The sequence below is a fragment of the Caretta caretta genome, chromosome 3 (genome assembly GCF_965140235.1).
Source record: "Caretta caretta isolate rCarCar2 chromosome 3, rCarCar1.hap1, whole genome shotgun sequence".
NCBI classification, from domain to species: domain Eukaryota; kingdom Metazoa; phylum Chordata; order Testudines; family Cheloniidae; genus Caretta; species Caretta caretta.
Window position 1 is genome coordinate 69534095 of NC_134208.1, and position 21685 is coordinate 69555779.

Consider the following 21685-nt stretch of genomic DNA (forward strand, 5'->3'; position numbering starts at 1 on the left):
CAGGCTCTGTAGATGGAGGCTGTAACAGACTCAGACTCATCTTTAGTGGATTAGGCACAAAGGAGGATACTACCACCTCCTGACCAGTGGGTTACCTGCCCTAGAAGCAGAGAGAACAGACTAACACCTCACCACGCTGAGCATCAAACCAGAATTTACCATTGGAGTTCCCATGTTCATTTGCTAGCAGGGATTTTTTTCTTAAATCTGACCCTTTCAGGTGGGGAGGAAGGCATTGTGGTTTTGCTGCTGACAGCCAATAATATAAAAAGCTAGCAAGATCTAATGGCTACCGGGACAATATGTTTTTAGTAGCATACCTGCCTTGCTTGTGTGTTTCTCCATGTGTTTCCCGTCTCTGTCTTTGCGGTGGACTGTAAGAAAAGGACAGAGACAAGGAAGAATTTAAACATTCAGAATATCACGAAAAGATTGTCATGTTTTAAATCTAACCTTTGGGTAATACCAGGAAAAAAGATGGAGTTGGAGGCGGTGGTGGCAAGGGGTGGGTGGGAAGTACAGCACCTATGGGTCCTTGCTTTGCCCACCTTTACAATGTATGTAAATGTTTCCACCTGCTTTTATTTTATCCATCCTTCTGGTCTCCTCTTGCGTGCCAACATAGCCATAGGAAATGAGGACCTGCAGAGTACTCCTAAACTACTGTCAATATTGCTGTCTAGGTTGCTTGACAGAGGGTTGAGACAGGATGGATCACATTCTTTACACAGGATCCAAGACTGTCCTTTGCAATAATTAACTTGGCTTCATTGGCTCTGCAAGAAGAAATCTATAATAATTTCTGGACCTAAGTTTACTAGAGGGCAGTATGATCCTTTCTGCTAGAAATAGAAGCACTGTCAGCCTTTGGCTTTATCTGGAGGTTATTGACCCTGGCCAGTGATTGTCTATGAATAATGCAGTACTCAGAGGTTATATGATTTCAGAGTAACTTATTTAAAATCCTGAATTTTTCTTGGGAGAGGATGGTAGAGTTAGTCTTAATTTGGTGTAATGGGTCTTTGTCCTCTACCCAGCTTTCTCTCTTGCTGCACCTTTGGATGCCAACGTACTGGGCTGGATTTTATCATCCTGTACAGTAGAACGCTTAATGGAAGAGAAATAAGAGATTTCTGTGCAATTGCCAAAGCATTCAGTATTAGGTATTCAAAAGAGGGTGGCAGGACATAGAGCAGACATTCTGTTTTATTCAGATAAAAAATTAGTCTTGGAAGAATGCAGGCAGCCTGAAGTGAATTATAAAAATACTGCAACCTACTAAGGTTAAACTTGTTCAGCCACTCTTGACAAATGAGAATTGCATTTCATTTGCACCTAGTTCAGAAACTCTGCAAAGCTACCTAGCAGTCAATTTTAGTTACACATCCTCTCAGCTCATAGTGGCATGCTCCTTACAAAGACAACATTTTATATCTAAAATGTCCCATTTTTGTTGTGCTTTGCTACATTTGCTCAGTGTCTTGAGATACTCTGTAAGATACAGAGGTGTTACAGCAGGTATGTATGACAATGATATTTGCGTTTAGAAGAAACCCCAATCCCTATAAGACCGAACCTTTATAGCATATAAACACCTGCTTTCTGGTTGTTACTTAAAGGTCTGATCTTGTAACTACACATGAAACATTCCCACTGATGACTGTGGAACTCAGATTATTCAAGTATACCTCATTTTGAGGGCCACCACTCATTTTAGTCCCCAAATTCCACATAAATTTCCTCCTCTCCTTACTGTTATTGTTGAAAATTATTTACATTAGAAATAAAGAACCAAGGTTACAGAAAGATAGTTACACCAAAGGAATTAATCCCACAGTATTACATTACCTGCATGAATATGCTTTTTGTATCCCTCATTTTTGGGTCTCTGTCCCACATTATGTGCCACATTTAGCAGGCTCAGATGCAGATTTCCTGTCCGAGGAAAAGTTTTCAGGACTTGGCCCAAGATGAATACATATCACATTAGTGGATGATAATGGAAATACCATCCTACTCCCAAAGCCTGACATTTAAAAAAAAAAATCTTTTCTTGCTGCTCCTGTCTCCTTGAATCTCTGCATTGGTTTCAGTGGGGGGAGGGATAGCTCAGTGGTTTGAGCATTGGCCTGCTTAAACCCAGGGTTGTGAGTTCAATCCTTGAGAGGGCCATTTAGGGATCTGGGGTTTGGCCCTGCTTTGAGCAGGGGGTTGGACTAGGTGACCTGCTGAGGTCCCTTCCAACCCTGATATTCTATGATTGGTTGCTGTGGTTCTTCCATAGCAAGCATAAACTCTTCTCCCTTTCACCAACCCTACCTACATTTATGCCGTTGTCTCCTCCTCCACCCTCCCTTGCTCCCCATGTCTTCACAAGCTGGCAATCCCAAATCCAAAGTCTTTGTCTCTTGTACCTACTTATTTTTGATCAGGAGAGTCTCACTGAATTCCTGGCAGCCATACCAGGCTACAACACTACCTTTTTCTATTTCCAGGTTTCTGAAGAATTTCCTCACTTCCCTTCAGAGGTCTGATAGTTTCTGGGCCAAGTTCATAAGTGATATATCAAGTGCTGTAAGTTATATGTTGGTGAATGTGTTATGGGAGTCTGAGGCTAAGGGAGACATAGGCTGTAATTTACATGTTGAGGTGCCAGAAGTCACAAAAGGGAGTAAACTAAAGACTCAGATGGCCTGATGTAACCCTGGTATTAGGTGATTTGCCTGAAACACTCGTCTTACGGACCAGTGTGTGAATTACTTTGTTAGACTCCATTACACTCAGTGGGCCAACATAAGAATTGATGTGTAAAGTGGTGTAAGTTACATCTTGTTAGGCTGGTGTGAGTCAACAGGATTTCCAGCTGGACATGTTCAGTACACACTTATGGGGTTAGGTAACAGGATGATAACCCAGGAGCTGGTAAGCCTGCGGCTAAGCTAGCCTTGATTACAAGATGAGCCTCACCTGAGGGAAATCAGGTGCTCTTAAATTAAAGATAGCAGGCAGTTGAGAGACAGTAGGGAAGTATGGCTGGGGATTAGCAACATCGTGTGGAGCAGAGTGACAGGGACAAGGCTCTGGGTGTGGCTGAAAAATCAGAGCTAAGTTTGAATGAGGGGGTTTTTGAGCTACTTTGAACAAGATTTTGGACTTTATGCTGTGGGCTCATTGGATTGTTTGGCTCATTTTGTGATTGAGTACTCTGAGGTTTGTGTGAACTTTGATGTTGAACCAGCCCCAGAGAGGGGTGCTGTAAGCCACAACAGAGACTGTTTGGAGTGCTTAAGGGGCCCATAAGAGTAATGTGACACCCCCTACCCCGGCCATGAGGGTTGTTCAATAAATGGACATTGCTAGGCTGGAGTAAATTATGAAGTACAGTAATTTGGGCTTGGAGTAAACCTAGAAGTTGCACTGGTTTAACTAGTGATGCAATGTTAAAATAATTTAGTATGTCTGTGTGAACAATCTTATATTGGGTTTTTTTGAACCTGTAATTTACAGGTACAGCTCTGTGTATATACCAGCCGTGTGTTAAACTGATGCAGAGTGTGTGTGTAGACAAGCCCTTGGACTCATCTCTGAATTTGGGCCTCCAGGCTCCTTTACCACTTCCAGGATCCTTCAGTTCTCCACCAGCCCAAATCTATACTTTAACATCTTCTGAACATGAGTGAATACAGCTGGCAAGCCTGGGTGGCTGTTTAGGCACACGTTGTTTTCTTTTGGTCCATTTGCCAAGATCCTGAGGAGTTTCTTGAACTCAACGTGGACAGAAAGTGCTCTGTAACTCACTGGTACTTAAGATATATGCTCTTCTAAACAGACTTCATGGTGTGTGCAGGTTCTCTGGTATTCCCTACAGGGCCTTAAAGTTACCACATCGCATCTCAGTGGTGCTTCTGGCGAAGGCCTGACTGAGACAGATGGTGACCAAGAAGATTTTGGGATTAAGTCAGACCAAATTTTCATCAGGTGAAGATGTGCCTAGTTATGCTCCTTCTCCTTAAAAAGAATTAAGTTCCTCCGGGAGCCCTTGGGTTTCTAAGAACTGGGCATCAGAACTCTGGAGATATTGGTTAAGTGTTTTTTATGTTTAAAGCTTTTTTTAAGAGTCATAGCATTTAAGGTCAGAAGGGACCATCACATCATCTAATCTGACATCTTGTATGTCAGGAAGGGGATATGGCCTAAGACTATATATTAATTTGCTTTGTTTTCCCTTAAACCCTCAAAAGAGGGTCGGTCTTAGCCTCCTGTGGAGTCTGGTTGCATTGTATCGAGGAAAGATAAAGTTAACCCATTTTAGCGTAATGTATCCTTACAGAACTTGTTACCTTTAAGGCTGCTAAGCTATTACTTGTTTATCACTATGGGCAATATTGTTACTAAATCAAAGCACACTGCCTTGCAGTGCCATCTAGAAGTGTTAAGAGAAGTGTATTAAAACCAAGCTCTCAAAGCCTTCATGGTGGGTGTTACTTCCAGGCAGACATGACATAATTGAAAACTGTTTTTTCAGCCAAGAGTTTAGAATTAAGTATTTGTTTGAAGAGTGATCAGAATTAGAAAAAAGAAAAGGAGTACTTGTGGCACCTTAGAGACTAACCAATTTATTTGAGCATGAGCTTTCGTGAGCTACAGCCGTAGCTCACGAAAGCTCATGCTCAAATAAATTGGTTAGTCTCTAAGGTGCCACAAGTACTCCTTTTCTTTTTGCGAATACAGACTAACACGGCTGTTCCTCTGAAACCAGAATTAGAAAGCCAGTCCTACTCAGACTTGTACGGTATCCTCCCCTCCAACTCAGAAAAGATCTATTCTGACCCGAGCAGGCTCTCTGACCCTTGCTAATATCCTATCAAGCCCACTGTCGTAGTTCAGCAGATGTGGCTCTCTCTGCTGAACCAGCTGCTCTCTTCAAATCTTCTGCATTTCAGGGATTCCCTGGAGTCAGACACCGAATGCATTCTGGGGAACCTGACATGGAGATAGATGCTCTGGTGTATGTAACATTTGACAATTTCATTCTTCTTTGCAGGTTATGCAGTACCATGCTCTGAAAGAGGATCTTCTAAATTAGCATACTTGATGGGACAAAACAAGCAACAAGGCCTTTAAGCACATGCATCGTTTTGTTGTTCATTAAGCCTGGATTTATCACTTTAGCAGCTTCATTTGGTAATCCCCCTTTTGTTTCTGCTAGTGCAGGTACCGTTTATGTAGGTGTACTTAACTTGCTAATCAAGGCAATACATTATCAAAATAGATTTTGTTACATACTGTCTTTACAGATACCCTATCTGCAAAACAGCATTGGAAAATAGCAAATGGCAAGTTTGGGCTGGTTTAAGTTTCTTATGGCACTATATATCTGATTAGAACTCTGTGGGGAAATGAGAACTCTTCTGAGAGAATTGTTGGGGAAAAATCTCCATTCAAGAATTTCCTCTCAGAAATGAGTTCTTGTGGTGACGTGTGTGGTTTTTTTTTTTTTGTTTTGTTTTTTTTTAAAGAAAAAAAGTGGAAATATCTACTTTTTTCCAACTTTTGTTAGATGGAAAACAACCCCCTCACTGTTTAAACTTTTCCAACTGCAAAAGTCAGTTTTATTTTTCTATCACTTTCTCTCAAAGTAAGAGTTACTTATACTCAACATTTTAATATTAAATGTTGAAAATGTTAATTTCAGAGAATCTTTCACTTTTTAAATCATCTTTGTCACTGAGTGTTAACACAGCATAAGCTTAATTTAAAAATTAAATAACACATGAGTAACTATTTTTCCCCTTTTTCGGGGAGGGGAAGTGGAACAGAAAGAATGTGGGCATTTCCCCACAGCTTCAAAATGAAAAGTGGGTGGTTTTTTTTTTTAAATCAACCCCCCCCCCCCAAAAATCTTAATTTCAAAGATTTTAAAAACCCAAGAAACTTAATTCCAATGAAAATCTTCAGCCAACTCTACTATGGCATTTGTCTACTTAATGTATTCTATAAGTAGACATTCAAACCCTCCAGTTATTCCTTGAGAATTACTGTCAAAACTCCCATTGTAATAATAGTAGTATTGGCCATGTGGTAGCCCACATTCAGAGCCTTGCAGACTGGGCTTCCATTTGGACGAGAAATTGACAGCATTAAATCTGGGTATGTCCTTAGTATAATGTTTACGTACAATATACACATTCTGTTTCCCTGAACAACAGTAGGATCAAAACTGTCCACACACAATTCTTACCAAATTCTTGGACCGGGCACCTTCTACCCTATCCCAAGAAGCAGCTCCCTTGCTAGTATTTCTCTCCAGGGACCCACAGGTACAGCAGAATGCAGGTTATCCCTGTTGACTGCCCACCCTCTGCTCCAAAGCTTGAAACTTGTGAAACCGTTAGCTCCACACTCTTCTGGGCCACATAGTTTTGTTTGGTGGCTGAACCAATGTGCAAAGGAGAACGGATTACTGTTGTGAAGCGAGTGAGCACCTCTGTGCAGTGTGGAGCTCAGTCCAGCAGTGCTATCTTGTGTGTCAGCACTCAGATGCCAGTGCTGAGGAAGAGCGGAGTATCCTATTGTTTGGGGCCTCTTACACTTGCCGTCCCACTTCCTGGAGAGATTATGTCAAGGATATGCCTGCTAATCTCCCCGGCTACTTGTGCTGGGCACAAGTTTGAAGGCTTGCACCTTAGTTTCTAGTTTATTTGGTATGAATGATGATGCACCTTAACCCAAATCTTGGCTCCTAATAGCAAGGGTGGTCCAATGGTCAGGGTGTTGGGCAAGAAAGGTTCAATTCTCATGTGATTAACTCAAAATTAATTGTGATAAAATTAATTGCAGTTTTAATCATACTGTTAAATAATAGAATACCAATTGAAATTTATTAAATATTTTGGATATGTTTCTACATTTTCATATATATTGTATTCTGTGTTGTAATTGAAATCAGTATACATTATTTTTATTACAAATATTTGCACTGTAAAATGATAAAAGAAATAGTATTTTTCAATTCACCTTATACAAGTACTGTAGTGCAATCTTTGTCGTGAAAGTGCAATTTGAAATGTAGGGTTTTGGGGGTTTTTTTGTTACATAATTGCACTCAAATAACAGTGTAAAACTTCAGAGCCTACAAGTCCACTCAGTCCTACTTCTTGTTCAGCCAATTGCTAAGACAAACAAGTTTGTTTACATTTTTGTGAGATAATGCTGCCCTCTTCTCATTTACAGTGTCACCAGAAAGTGAGAACAGGCATTCGCATGGCACTTTTGTAGCTGGTATTGCAAGGTATTTAAGTGTCAGTTACTTTAAATGTGCGTATGCCCCTTCATGCTTCGGCTACCATTCCAGAGGATATGCTTCCCATGCTGATGACTTTCCCTTTTTTTTTTTTTTTTTTTTTTAAAAAGGAGGAAAAAAAGTGCATTCATTAAATTTGTGACTGAACTCCTTGGGGGAGAATTTTATGTCCCCTGCTCTGTTTTACCTGTATTCTGCCATATATTTCACATTGTAGCAGTCTCAGATGATGACCCAGCACATGTTGTTGTTCATTTTAAGAACACTTTCACTACAGATTTGACAAAATGCAAAGAAGGTACCAATGTGAGATTTCTAAAAGTAGCTACAGACTTCAGATTCTTAAACCTTGGGTCGAGTTATCTTCCAAAAGCTGGGAGGGCTGAGGTGTGGAGCATGCTCTCAGAAATCTTAAGAGCAACACTCTGCTGTGGAAACTACAGAACCCAAACCACCAAAAAAGAAAATCAGCCACCTGCTGGTGGCATCTGACTCAGATAATGAAAATGAACATGCATCGGTCTGCACTACTATGGATTGTTGTTGAGCAGAATCTGTCATCCGTATGGAAGCATGTCCTCTGGAATGGTGGTTGAAGCATCAAGTGATATGTGAATCTGGCATGTGAATATCTTGCAACGCCGGCTACAACAGTGCCATGTGAATCTTTTCTCACTTTCCGGTGACATTGTAAACAAGAAGCGGGCAGCATTATCTCCTGCAAATGTAAACAAACTTGTTTGTCTGAGCAATTGGCTGAACAAGAAGTAGGACTGAGTGGACTTGCAGGATCTAAAATTTTACTTATTTTTAATGCAGTTTTTTATACATAATTCTACATTTGTGACTTCAACTTTCATGATGGAGGTTGCACTACAGTACTTGTATTAGATGAATTGAAATCCTATTTCTTTTGTTTTTATACAGAGAAAATACTTGTAACCATAAATAAAAAGTTAGCACTGTACTCTGTATACTGTGTTGTAATTGAAATATTTGAAAATGTAGAAAACATCCAAAAATATTCAAATTAATGGTATTCTATTATAGTTTAATCGCACGACTAGATTGTTAATAGGGTTGTCGCACGATTAAACTATGTAAGATGAAAGCAAGACTGATCAATACCAAATGATATATAATCAAGGACTTTTAAAGCTTGGATAAGGCAATTACTGGAGGAGCAAGTGACAAGCGTTTTGCACATATTAGTACTCATTTACAGATCTAATAGTAAAATAGACACTTATTCATAGTGGGTGAATTACACGATCTTCCTCCCTGACTTTTATACTCCTTTAGACACTCCTCTTTACCTAAAGATTTCTAAAACTACTTGTAAAAAGTACTTGTTGTGGCATTGTAACACTATACTAAGGTATAATGACATTTCAGCACAATGTCATGATGCAACATCAGATCTGACCACAACATAATAGGTTTCAGAGTAGCAGCCGTGTTAGTCTGTATCCGCAAAAAGAAAAGGAGTACTTGTGGCACCTTAGAGACTAACATTTATTTGACCAAAAGCTTTCATGATGAAGTGAGCTGTAGCTCACAAAAGCTTATGCTCAAATAAATTTGTTAGCCTCTAAGGTGCCACAAGTACTCCTTCTTTTCGTGAATATCACAATAGTGATTCAAACTCTTGTTCTGCTTAAGTTGTCCCTGGCTTCAAGTACAAAACATGTATAAATGATGTATATGCACCTTGGAATGAGTAGTTAAAAATGTAAAATAGCTTTTTGCATTCTGTTGTTTGCACTCTCTTCACACATTTGTATTGCACATACCTGTAGCTTATTGCTAATGTACTTGAAAATGAGTGTTTCTTCAAAATGTAACCAAAGCTAAATATGTATGGTAACTATAACCTTCATAACATATAGCACTTTGAGACTTTTTTCAAGATTTCCCATTTTTAAAAAAATTCAAAACTTCACTGAAATTTCAAAATTCATTTGGCATTAAAACATTCCATTTGTGTTCCCTGCTGTTGGATGTGTGACGGGTTGGATCACAGAAACCCCCTTGGGATTGCCAACTGATGTGCCAAGACTACTTCTGCTCCTGCTTTCCCTGCCAGCCTGGGACTCTAGCACCCTGTTTGTGGAGCCAGACATGTCAATCTGCTCCAAGACAGATCCAGGGTCTGAACCGCGTGCCCCAAAGCTGCAGACTTAACTGAAAGCAACTTAAGAAGTGTTCCTGTCTTTAACACTCAGATGCCCAACTCCCAGGGGGTGCCAAACAAATCCATTTTTACCCTGTATAAAGCTTATACAGGGTAAACTCCTAAAATTATTCGCCCTCTATAACACAGAGATATGCACAGCTGTTCCCCCCCCTAGGTTTGAATACATACACTGGATTAATTAATAAGTAAAGTAGGATTTAAGTGGTTCCAAGTAATAGCAGACAGAACAAACTGAATTACCAAGCAAAATAAAATAGAACACCCAAGTCTATGTCTAAGAAAACTGAATACAGATGAAAACCTCACCCTTAGAGGAATTCCAGTAAGCTTCCTTTTACAGACTAGTCTCCTTCTAGTCTGGGTCCAGCAATCACTCACACCTCCTGTAGTTACTGTCCTTTATTCCAGTTTCTTTCAGGTAGCCTTGGGGCTGGAGAGGCTCTCTCTTTAGCCAGCTGAAGACAAAATGGAGGGATCTTCCCTGGGTTTAAATAGACTTTTTCTGGTGGGTGGAAACTCCTCACTCCTCCTGTTTAGAATCCCAGCTACAATATGGAGTTTTGGAGTCACATGGGCCAGTCATATGTCCATGCATGACTCAGAACTTACAGGTAGCAGCCCTGGGTCACATGCTACCTTGAACATCCTCAAGTAGATTTCTTATGTGGATTGGAGCATTCCAAGATCCATTGTTCCTTAAGTGCTTCTTGATTGGGCACTTAATTTGCACATTCCTTTCTCACAAAGCTGACCAAATGCTTTACAAAGGCTACTTAAAAATCAAGCCAGTACACAGCCAACATTCATAACTTAAAATACAAAAATGATACATGCATATAAATAGGATTAATAGATTCAGTAGATCATAACCTTTACAGAGATATGTTACATGGCATATGTAGCATAAAACATATTCCAGTTATGTCGTATATACATTCATGAGCATATTCCCATAAATTTTTATGGGGTGCACCATCACAGGATGTACAAATGATTATTTTACTGTTTCACACCCCAATCTGCCATCTTTAATTTAATAAATATAAATGAAAAATTAAAGGGGGGGCACTATGCTTCCAGGGGTTAATAGCGAGATGCAGAGCATTTCCTCTCTAGGTTACCAACCCATCTCCAGTTCAGGATGGTAATGACTTAAAATTATCATCTAACAGCTGGCTAATAGCCTGTATAGTACAAGCAGATGGTCACTGTCCTAGTTCTTGATGGAGAGTGACATTCCCCTCTGGTGTTATCTGGACCGGTGATTTGCTAGGTCACTCCAACCCTACTCTGCTGTGAGAACCCCCACTCCTGGGCTGTTCACATACAGCCTCTGGCATGTAAGCTGCTTCTTGGATTGTGCAACCAAATGATGCTAGCCAATACCTCCGGTCCCAGACACAACCCTAGTAACCTCCATCTTGCAGTGTCCAGTTATGCCCACTGGATGCCACAAGCTTATATGAGTTTGTCAGTTTAACACAGAAATTGATATGTACCAGGCCTGTTATCCCAAGGGGAGTCTCTGATGCACTTCAAACCAAATACACTGCTTCAGGTAGAACAAACAAATTTATTAACTATGAGAGAGAGATTTTAAGTGATTATAAGTCAAAGCATAACAAGTTGGATTTGGTCAAATGAAATAAAAGCAAAAACACATTCTAAGCTGATCTTAATCCTTTCAATGTCCTTACAAACTTAGATGCTTCTCACCACGGGCTGGCTGGTTGCTCTTCAGCGAGGCTCTCCCCTTGGATCAGCGCTTTAGTCGCTTGGCGTGGTGTCTGTAGATGTAGGTGGAAGAGAGAGGAAGAGCATGGCAAATGTCTCTCCTTTTTATCATGTTTTTTATTCCCTCTTGGCTTTGCCCCACACCCCCTCAGAGTCAGGGTGAGCATTATCTCTTCGCAGTTCCAAACTGATCAAGGGAAGTGGGGTGACTCACACGAGAGTCCAACAGATTATTTTGTTGCTGTCTAAGCCAGCGTCCTTTGTTCCTGTGAAGCAGGGCTGGGTTTGTCCCATACATGCCCTGATGAGGTGAGAACTGCCTCTCTGCTCTTGGAAAGTTTTTGCCTGGGTTTATTTTAAGCCATGAAGACACATTTTCAGCCTCATAACTATATACATTAAATTTTAACCTGTAACATTACCACAACAACAATGCTCAGTGAATCATGAGCCTTCCAAAGACACGCGACACGACAAAGTTTGCATTGGATTCCACACAGTCATTTTATAAGGATGAACATGGGGGTGCTGGGTGTTCCCCCGAGGTACAGAGCATCACACGTCCCCTCTTAGTTTAGTCACTGACTAGCTCGAAGGCAGTTTGTATTATAGTTCTCTTGTCATCCAGCCATTAAGGCCATGAGGCAGCATGCCTCAGTTTCCCCTTTCACACACAGCACACCAGGTTTTTTATGGTTTCTCTGCTGTGATAAGCTTTAAACCTGTTTACAGGTATTAATTGAAAAGTAACATTATTATAAGGTTTAACATCTGTGTCAAAATTCTTATCCCCAAAACTTAACATTAATACCAAAATTTTTATCACAGATGTGCATTTACAAGTATCTTTATGATACCACGCCCTCTGTTCAGATAGCATAGTTTGAGGTTAGTTTGTTTATTACCCTTGGTGTCCTTTGACTCTCTCCAATGTAATCAGTCACTGGCTTTTCTTTCCCTCCAGTGTTCCCCTTTATGTGGGCTCTTAATTTAATCATGTTTCTGGAATTGTGATGCCTCAGGGTCTGGCAAGATAGGTATTCAGGGGGATTCTGTACATTGGCTGGCCCTTTGGGGAGCGGACTCCCAACCCCAAGACTGTACATATGCAGAAAATCCAGCTCCCCTTTTGGGGTTACCTTGTGTTTCCTCCTCCCAGCCCGGAGTCCTTCCCTGCCCCCTAGAGGGCTGTGATCTGTGCACTCTGGTCTAAGTGTGTTTACCCTTTGATCAAATTCACCTTTTCCCATAACTGCTGTCTGTGTCTCACCAGCCTGGGGGAAAACACCCCCTTCTCTGTCAGTCAGGTAGTTCTCACAAATTACCACCTGGCAATTTCCTGGTCTCAACTCCTCTGCTCAACCCAGGCATTGGAGCTGCATCTTGATTTAAAGAGACACAGTTACCTTCCAAAAACTTTTCAGAAATAGCATCCAGAAAAACCGGGCCCTGGAATAGGGTACCCTCTGCCACCCCTTTCTCTGTCCCTGAGAAGTCAGCTGTGTGACTGCTCCCCTCTAGGAGGCCAGTTACACAGTTCCTTCTCAAAACCTGTGTCACAGGCATCCTCCTAGTGTCCTGGGCATCCTGGAGACATTCCTGTACCCCCACTATTCCTTCCCCAGTTTCTGCCTCTGGGTCCCTCCTAAGAAACATTTCTCTGTGCTCCCTAGGAAGGGTTCTGTCTCTTGTTCACCTACAGAACTCTGCCATCGAACAACTGGGACAGTTTCCTTAATTACTGACAACACCTCTCCAGTCCCTGTGCCTGAGGGCATGTTGCCTTTTGCTGGAAAGGAGCTAGTCTCAGCCCCTCCCATACTTGGAAGTACACGGCTTCCCTGTGTTACGGAGTCACAGGAATCCTCACCCACCTCAGTGGTTTCTGAGATCCCCAGTCCCTTCTCTGGGCTCTCCTCTGGGACACATTGCTCGATGCTCCCTAGAGCCGGTTTTATCTCTGGTTCAGCTGCGACCTGCTGGCCTGCCTGCATCAAGCCCCTGCTAACAACCTGGACAGTCCTCTCCTGGCAGGCATTACACCCCCATCCCTTCCTGGTGTGGTGTTGCCTCCAGCTGCAGTGCAGGAGTTGATCTCAACCACTCAACTTGGAAGCATGTGGTTTCTCCCTGTTGCAGAAGAATCAAGGAGACTCTCCCCCATTCTCTCAGCAGTTCCTGAGACCTTAGCCTTTCCCTCAGGGGTCCCAGCATAAAACTCCCTCCTGCTGCAGGCACTTTAACCTGAGCTGTGCTGTGGCTCACGAAAGCTCATGCTCAAATAAATTAGTTAGTCGCTAAGGTGCCACAAGTCCTCCTTTTCCTTCTGTGGAAAAAATCATTACCCAGGAGCAGTTCGATTAGGAGGTGTTCCATTACCCCCCCAGTCAAAACCTTTCCAAACCACATGGATTTTAGCTAGTGGTATGAGGAATCTGCTTTCTTCCACCCCCCCAATCTCTGCCATTTGGCCAGGTAACATACTGGCCTTTGGGACCACACTCTGCTTAACCAAAGATCATAGAATATCAGGGTTGGAAGGGACCCCAGAAGGTCATCTAGTCCAACCCCCTGCTCGAAGCAGGACCAATTCCCAGTTAAATCATCCCAGCCAGGGCTTTGTCAAGCCTGACCTTAAAAACCTCTAAGGAAGGAGATTCTACCACCTCCCTAGGTAACGCATTCCAGTGTTTCACCACCCTCTTAGTGAAAAAGTTTTTCCTAATATCCAATCTAAACCTCCCCCACTGCAACTTGATCTGGGCCCCTGTATCCCTCTCCCACCAAGTATTCCTTGACATCAGTTTGGACAGCCTCAACATGCTACATATCTGGTTCTGAAGAGGCTAACCTCACAAAAACAATGACAGGTTTCACTTGCTTGGGGGTTTCTGTGTTGAGGACAGCAGAACTAATGTGAGCTATTGATGTGAGCTCAAGTTGCAGTGCGGGAGGTTTAGGTTGGATATTAGGAAAAACTTTTTCACTAGGAGGGTGGTGAAACACTGGAATGCGTTACCTAGGGAGGTGGTGGAATCTCCTTCCTTAGAAGTTTTTAAGGTCAGGCTTGACAAAGCCCTGGCTGGGATGATTTAATTGGGGATTGGTCCTACTTTGAGCAGGGGGTTGGACTAGATGACCTCCTGAGGTCCCTTCCAACCCTGATATTCTATGATTCTATTAGTTGCCTGCTTCCTCCTAGCATAGGGCATTTATAAATTACACTGATAGCACCTTTTGGGCTCTTCTACTTTTACAGGAGATTTGGGATAGGAGTTACCCAAAAACATTCCTCTATTGGTAAGAGAATGTTTAGGCTCCCAGCCCCCTTCCAGGGGCAAAATGGGATCGTCCCTTCCCACCAGTTTTAAACCCCGCTTTCTGTGGCCTGCCCTCAATAGACACCTGATTCTGTTCAAAGGCATCAGCTAAAAGAAGCCATCTCATCCACAGACTTTACATCTTTGTCCCATAGATGCTGCTTTACATCAGCCTTACATATGCTTAGGAAATGATCTTGAGCAACAAGATCCAACGTTCCCACAAAACGTGCCACCTCTTTACCCCTCACCCATTTTCCCAACAAATCTTTCATTTTGTTTACATATTCCCCATTACTCATACCAATATCCCTCTTAAGATTCCTAAATTTAACTCTATATGTTTCAGAGGGCAATCTGAAAACTTTGCAAAAGAGTATCTTTAAATCTACAATAGTCTAAAGCATCTTCAATAGGCATTCCATTGAATAAATTTCAAGCTTTACCAGTTAATTTCACAATCAGGGTAGGAACTCTCTTATTAGGGATTTCATGTGTTACCCACAGCCTTTCAAAGGTAGTCAGATATTCAGCAATATCATACTCTTCGCTATATACAGGAATTAAGTGTTCATTTGTTGATTTTTGGAGTGATGGGAGTTGTTGGGATCCGGGGGTTCTGCTTCTGCTTCTCTAGCAGGTCCAGTTGGTGTTTTCCGCTCTCTTTCTCCCTGCTCTCTCTTTCATAGCCCTTCTGTATGCAGCCTCCTCTTCTTTGAGCCTCATTTCTGCCGGCCACATTTGAAACTCATGGTCCTTTTCCTTCTCTGCAGCTTCCAGTCTGGCCAGCTCTAGTTTTGTAGCTGCCTCACCAGTAGTCATTTTTCTGCTTATTTCCCATTACTGTAACATTACTATAACAACAATGCTCAGTGCATCATGAGTCTTCTGAAGACACCTGACATGACAAACTTTGCATTGGATACCACACAATTATTTTATAAGGATGAACATGGGAGTGCTGGGTGTTCCCCTGAGGTACAGAGCATCACAGAGAGGTATAAACATCTTAAAACACAGTTATAAATTATCCTAATTAGCAGTCTAGGCAGCCAGGCTGAACACTGAATGAGAACACCAAGGACTGAATGAACTCCCCTGTGATGGGGTGTTCACTCCTCACAACTCCTACGCATGTTAATATGGGCCAGAAGAGCCAATCAGTCATATATGCTGCACCTGGAGGGCAGCCAGGGATTGATAAAGCCTAATTCAAAAATGAAGCCCAGCTGCGGAAAGAGTTGGGTTACAATTATCAAAACAAGAAGTCAAGTCAGCAGGAGACTGCTGGGATGGGGCCTGTAGTTGTACAGGCCCCATCCCAGCAGGGGAGTAGAGGAAGCTCTGGTGGCAAACTCAGACTAGAGAAGTGGGATAGGAAGGACTCAGGGAAATCACCACAGGAAGTGAGACTGAGTGCAGACCTGGGTTGCTAGTTGTAAGGCCCATGGGCTGGAACCTGGAGTTGCAGATGGGCTGGGGTTCTCCTACCAGCCACTGGGAAATAGTACCTGACTTAGAAGTGGAATGGAAGACTGACTGAGGTGGCACCTGGATAGCTTGTCCAATGGGACTTTGATATCCTGGACAGTATGCTGTGACCTGGCTGGAGGGGCACATCACAAAGAGGGAGCACTTTGGGTTGTGAAGAGAGGAAAGTACAGGGTGAGCAACCAATGACACTCGCTCTGTGGGGCAAAAGCTAATTCCTAGACCTAGCTACAAAGAGGTGCATGTGCAGTGAGTGGAGCCCTTTACATACCCTTTCAGCCCTTGAGCTGGTTCTACAGACCCAAGCTGGCAGAGCAGTGCTAAGAAGCTTATGCTACAGCTACCCATGTGGTACCAGTTCAGTGAATAGACTGCTGAAGTCTCCAGGACTGGCAGCCTCCAACAAGTATTAACAGTCCATCTTTGCAATAAAAAATGAGTAGCTACAGAGGTAAAAGTAACAGCTAAACAAAAGTGCATTTACGATGATTCACACATACTAGTTTGTGCGTCAGCCTGAGAATGTGGGCTAGTAAACTGTGTGCTAGGTGTAATAATATACCAATTTCTTAATTGTTCTAGCCATACTTTTCCTCTGTTTTTCCTGTTTGCATGTTTAGCAAATGTTGCTTTATGTAAGTGAGTCCTAAATTAAAAGGAAAAACAAGAAAAGAGAAGGGGACTATGATGGGATGTAAACCTCACAGTGATACTGAGTGGGTTAACAGGAGCCTGGGAGCTCAATTACCAGGTCTGCTGGCACTTGGAAAGGGGTTCAGTAGGTCAATTAGCAGGTCCACTGGAAAGCAGTGAGGTATCCTTAAGGTGGGAGTAGAGGGGGAAAAAAGAGGGAGTTTTTTCCTGTTTTCAGAGAATGATCTGATAAAAAAGTCAGGAGTGAGGAGAATTGGGGAAAGACACAGGAAGGGAGTTGCTCCCATTTTGAGACCTGCCAGAACAGTTAAGACTCCTGGGAGACAGCCATGGGGTTTTGGTGCTCAGCTGAGGAACAAAGTATCAGAGAAGACTTATGAAGGCCTATGACTAAAGCTCAAGCCTAGGAAAGGTGGGAGTGGTTTAAGTTTGAATTTCTGGCTTGGGATTTGCTGGAGAACTCCAGGGAGGAATTGAGAGAGTCATGGGCCCTGAAGGAAGGGTAATTCCTGAGACCTTGGAGTCTGAGGGTGTGACCAGAGTCCCCTGGGGGGAGAAGAGGGGGGCACACTGAGGTTGCTCAATTAGGGCAAACTGCAAAGAACGGGGCAGACCATCCCCAAAGCTGGTAGTAATTCCGATACTTAAATCTACACAGCTAGTAACAGAACAGCTTCCACAATACCTTATTCGTTACACAGAAGCCAAAACACAATTCCCTTAAAAGCAACCCAGCCTTTGGGCTCCCTCCCAGACAGCCGAGTCAACTATGAAAGTTCTACCAATCCCAAAGGATTGGACGCATTACCTCCCAGGTTAATAAATATTTCAGATCTTACCCAAATACATGCTTACAGCCAATTCCTATTAACTAAACTAAAAATTATTACAAAAAGAGAGAGAGAGAGAGAGAGTGTGTGTGTGTGTGTGTATTGGTTAAAAGATCATTATACATACAGGCATGAGTACAGATCTGAGATCAGTTTCATAGTAGAGATGATGATCTTAGGAGTTGCACAGAGTTCATAGAATTAGTCCATAGGTTTAGTCCAATGTCCAACACCAGGGTGATCCAAATGAATTTGGAGACCTCAATCTTGCAGCTCAATGCTTCCTCTGATAAAGCATAAGCAGCTCTGAGATGAAATGATCAGGTCCCAATATCCTTTATACAGTTCCTGGGCAGCACAGAGTCCTTGGATGAACAATAGGCCTTTGAAATAAGCTTCTGTTTCCCAAACATCACCTGTAATTAGCTACGTGGATTAACATAAGGTAATTATCCATTGAGCAGTTCATACACAGTTTACCAAAAACTTTAAAGAGACATATAGACAATGACATTATTTCACCAAATATTCATCTAAATTTTAATATTCCCTTTTGATCTCTGAATCAATAGCTATAGTAATAGACAGCCATTTAAACAGACATTTCCTAACATCTAACAAGATATAAGTAAACACATACAATTAGTATCACCTTTAATTCTTTAACAATACAGGTTTGCATTTCAAAGTTCTAGCCTAACATGGAATGGCCCTAATTACCATTTACATACTTTTCTAACATGTCTCTAAAGGTTGAATCTGGGTCATTTAGCCTGCGAGTTGCTTAACCCTTTCTAGCCATGTGTCACAGATGGGAACACCCACACAGTGAGACTAGGAAGGGGCAGTGGGAAAGGTCTGAGGACAGGCAGGAAGTAGTCCAGGGAGGAAGCAGTAGGCCTGAATAAACATATGTTGCTTGCCCATTAGTGTATCCCTAGACTGGAACCTAGAGAAGAAGGGAAACCCAGACTCTCCCATCAGTCACTGAAAAAGGTGGTGCAAACAACCTGGAGACCAGGGGTGGAAGGACTGTTGAGTTGGGATTCGGCTTGAGGCTCTGGGGCTATTGTTTGTTGGACTTTTGGTTATACCTGAGGGGGTGAGACTTTCAAGTGACCTGGCTGAATGGCTGAGTCATGAGAAGAAGCAAACCACTGCAGGGCTGGAGCAGCTGTCAGCAAGAAGTGATAGATGAGAGCCTGCTTTGCCACATCCAGACTTGAAGGGGCATATCTGGTAATGAATCTCTCCTACAGGGAGGAGCAAGGTGACTCTTACTGTGTAATGGGAAGGGGATGGAGTGATCATTTATTTTTAAACTTGCCTATGAAGTGTCATTGGTAACTTGGTTCCAGGGCACCAGGGAGGTGAGGGGTCCATGAGACACTCTCTATCAAGATGTGTTCTTCTGTCCCCTGAAAAAGTTTCAGAACCCCTGAGGTAAATCCAGGTACACACACAGGTATCCTTTGAATGCTGTTTAATAGCAAAGGCTGGAGAAGCCTGATGGGCACACACCCTGAACTAGTCTACACAATATGGGACACAATGGTGTCTTTAAAGGAGCATACTATTGCAGAGCTTAGGTTGTGTGTCATTTTTTAAAATTTAAACTTACTAAGGGTTTTTCTTTTTGCATGACCACAGAGTGCCCGCCAGGTTCTGTGATTTAATGCTGCTTAGTGTGTATGAACATGAAGCCGTGGAATGTATTGGTAAAGGCTAACTTCTGATATGACTTGTTTGATTTGGGGGTAACAGCAACAAGTGAGGTCTAGTCCTAAAACAACTTCTAGGAAAAGTGAAGAGCGGAGTGAAGGGAGCGTCAGAGAAGATTAATCTGTATGCACTGTATGTGCAATCATTTAAATTACTCTGGATGGCTCCCACATAAATTTGAGAGACAGGGTGGGGCCTATAATGCTACACTCATGTCTTAGTATTAAATTTCCTTGGTTTTGCTTTTTAATCTTGAAAACGTACTTCAGTGTCAACGTGCCCAGATGCTTCTGGGCCCTCTAAATAAGGGGTCAAGGAGGAGTCCTAGCTGTAACTCTAAATGAATGAATTTCAAATCAGTGACACTTTTTTAATGTTATTTGGAAGTATTATTGAAAGGAGAAACTCTGCCATGCAGCTGTATGAATATGAACTCTGAGGGCAATGCTATGGTTAATGGTGCAAGCATATATTTCAGTTGTTATAACTGCTCTCCATTGAAGGAAATGTGGGACAACTTGCACCACAGTAGCAGAAATAGCATTTCTATGTGGAGAATATAATGAGTTGAAATAATATGGACAGGGTTATGCAATGAGACGGTGAAGAGGCAAGTGTTGTAGATACTCCCCTCCACCCCTTTTTTAAAGGCAGTATACTTATGTTTAACAAAACCTACCTTGTAGGGTGGCACATGTCTGAAAGGTGACTGTAACAATGGCTTCAGGATTTTAATGTTAAAAGATAGTTTACCTAATGGTCAGCTGGGTTCAGACAGCCTAGGCTTCTTTTCATATTGCTCATCTTCACCAGTAATAATTCTGCAGGTCTAATTAGGCCATCAACACCACCTGTGTAGTCCTAGTGTCCTTGAGATTATCTCCTCAGCGACATTTGTGCAGGCCAGTGGCCTTCAAAGGGTTTCCACAGGTGTGACTGACTGGAACTTAGTATACCATTCTGTTTGATACTCAAGTTCTCTGCTTCCTCTCTTCACAGTGTTGGCTCTATGGGACTAGCAGGGGTAAAAAGCATTATGGCTGGTCTATACTGGGAATTTATATTGGCATAGCTATGTCTCTGAAGGCTGTGAATAATCCACACCCCTGAGAGAGGTAGCTATGCTGATCTAACGCCTGGTGTAGACAGCACTAGGTTGACGGAATAATTCTTCTGTCAACTTAGCTACTGCCTCTCAGGGAGGTGGATTACCTACACTGACAGGAGGGTTCTTCCGTTGGCTCAGGGATTGTTTACCCTGAAGTGCTATAGCCACACTGCTGTAGCAGTTTAAGTGTAGACATACCCGCACAGATTTATTTGGGTCACTGGCATCCTCACATATGATTAACTTAATGCAGAAAGCAGATCTGCTAGGCAAAAGTGTCATTTTTACATAGTTGCTCATAGAATAAAAGTGCATCTTGGGTCACCCTTCTGGGGACTAGCAAAAATTGGTAGTCTAGTCTTTGATTACATGGCAAACAAGATTGTACCACAAACCACTACTCTAGAGACTCAGGTGTCTTAGAGATTGTTTAAAATGCAGATTTCACTGTATGCATCCTGTATATTGTTCATGGCCCCTTCAACATTTTTTATGTTCAGCATGTGCTGTTCTGTAATGTCTTTTATCAAGTTATTGGGCCCAGTTCTCAGGTTCACTACAGCTCCTTTGCAATACTCCATCAATGCAAAACCACCATAAAACTCAGCTTAGGGGGCAATTGTGGGTGGTGTAGAGCCAGTATAGGTGCTCTACCTTTCTCCCCTATCCATCCTTTTCAAGTCCTGCCAGAAGGGGCCTGGTTGGGGGTAAGAGGGCATAGCCAGAGTGGTGCTGCTTTCTGACTATTGATGAACAGTGTAGGTGTAGGTCCCCTTTAGAAAAATATTTTAACAGTATGGTGCTTTCTTAATTTCCTTAGCCTCTTCAGTAGATACACAAGTACAGTTAACAAAGAGCTGGCACCCCACACAAATGTTGCAAAAATATAAATCTATGTAATATTCAAGATGGAAGACTATACCAGATACTTGCATTGTCTGAAAGCCCCTGGGACCAGACTTAAACACTAGTATCACACACAGACTGAGGAGAGGTGGCTTGTGCCTTCTCTATTCAGGAGTTTCTGGGAGCTGGTTTTGCCCCTGGTACAGGCTAGGCCAGCCCTGAAACCATTGCAGTTGGCACTACATTGTCAAGATGGTCCTGCACCTTGACAACTCCCCTTCCCACTTTGAAGTGATTCTTCCTGCCCTACCATCTATGTAGTTTATGCTGTGACGTTGGGGGGCATAAAGCAAGTTCCCTTAGGAGGTCTCTTGTTGCAGGGTATTCAGGGGGAAATCTTGTGACCCCTGTATACTGGCTTAGCCAGCACAAAGCGGCCTTGTCACAGGGGTGAATTCCCCTGTAGGCTCTAGCCTCATG

The 21685-nt window shown here is 42.4% G+C and overlaps 1 protein-coding gene across 1 annotated transcript in view; it reads right to left on the reverse strand.

Moving 5' to 3' along the window:
• Positions 1–21685, reverse strand: part of GABRR1 (gamma-aminobutyric acid type A receptor subunit rho1) — a 72319-nt gene that overhangs the window by 45613 nt on the left and 5021 nt on the right. Inside the window, exon 2 of the mRNA XM_048845031.2 lies at positions 321–374. Coding sequence (XP_048700988.1) covers positions 321–374 — 54 coding nt within the window. The remainder of the gene's footprint in view (positions 1–320; positions 375–21685) is intronic.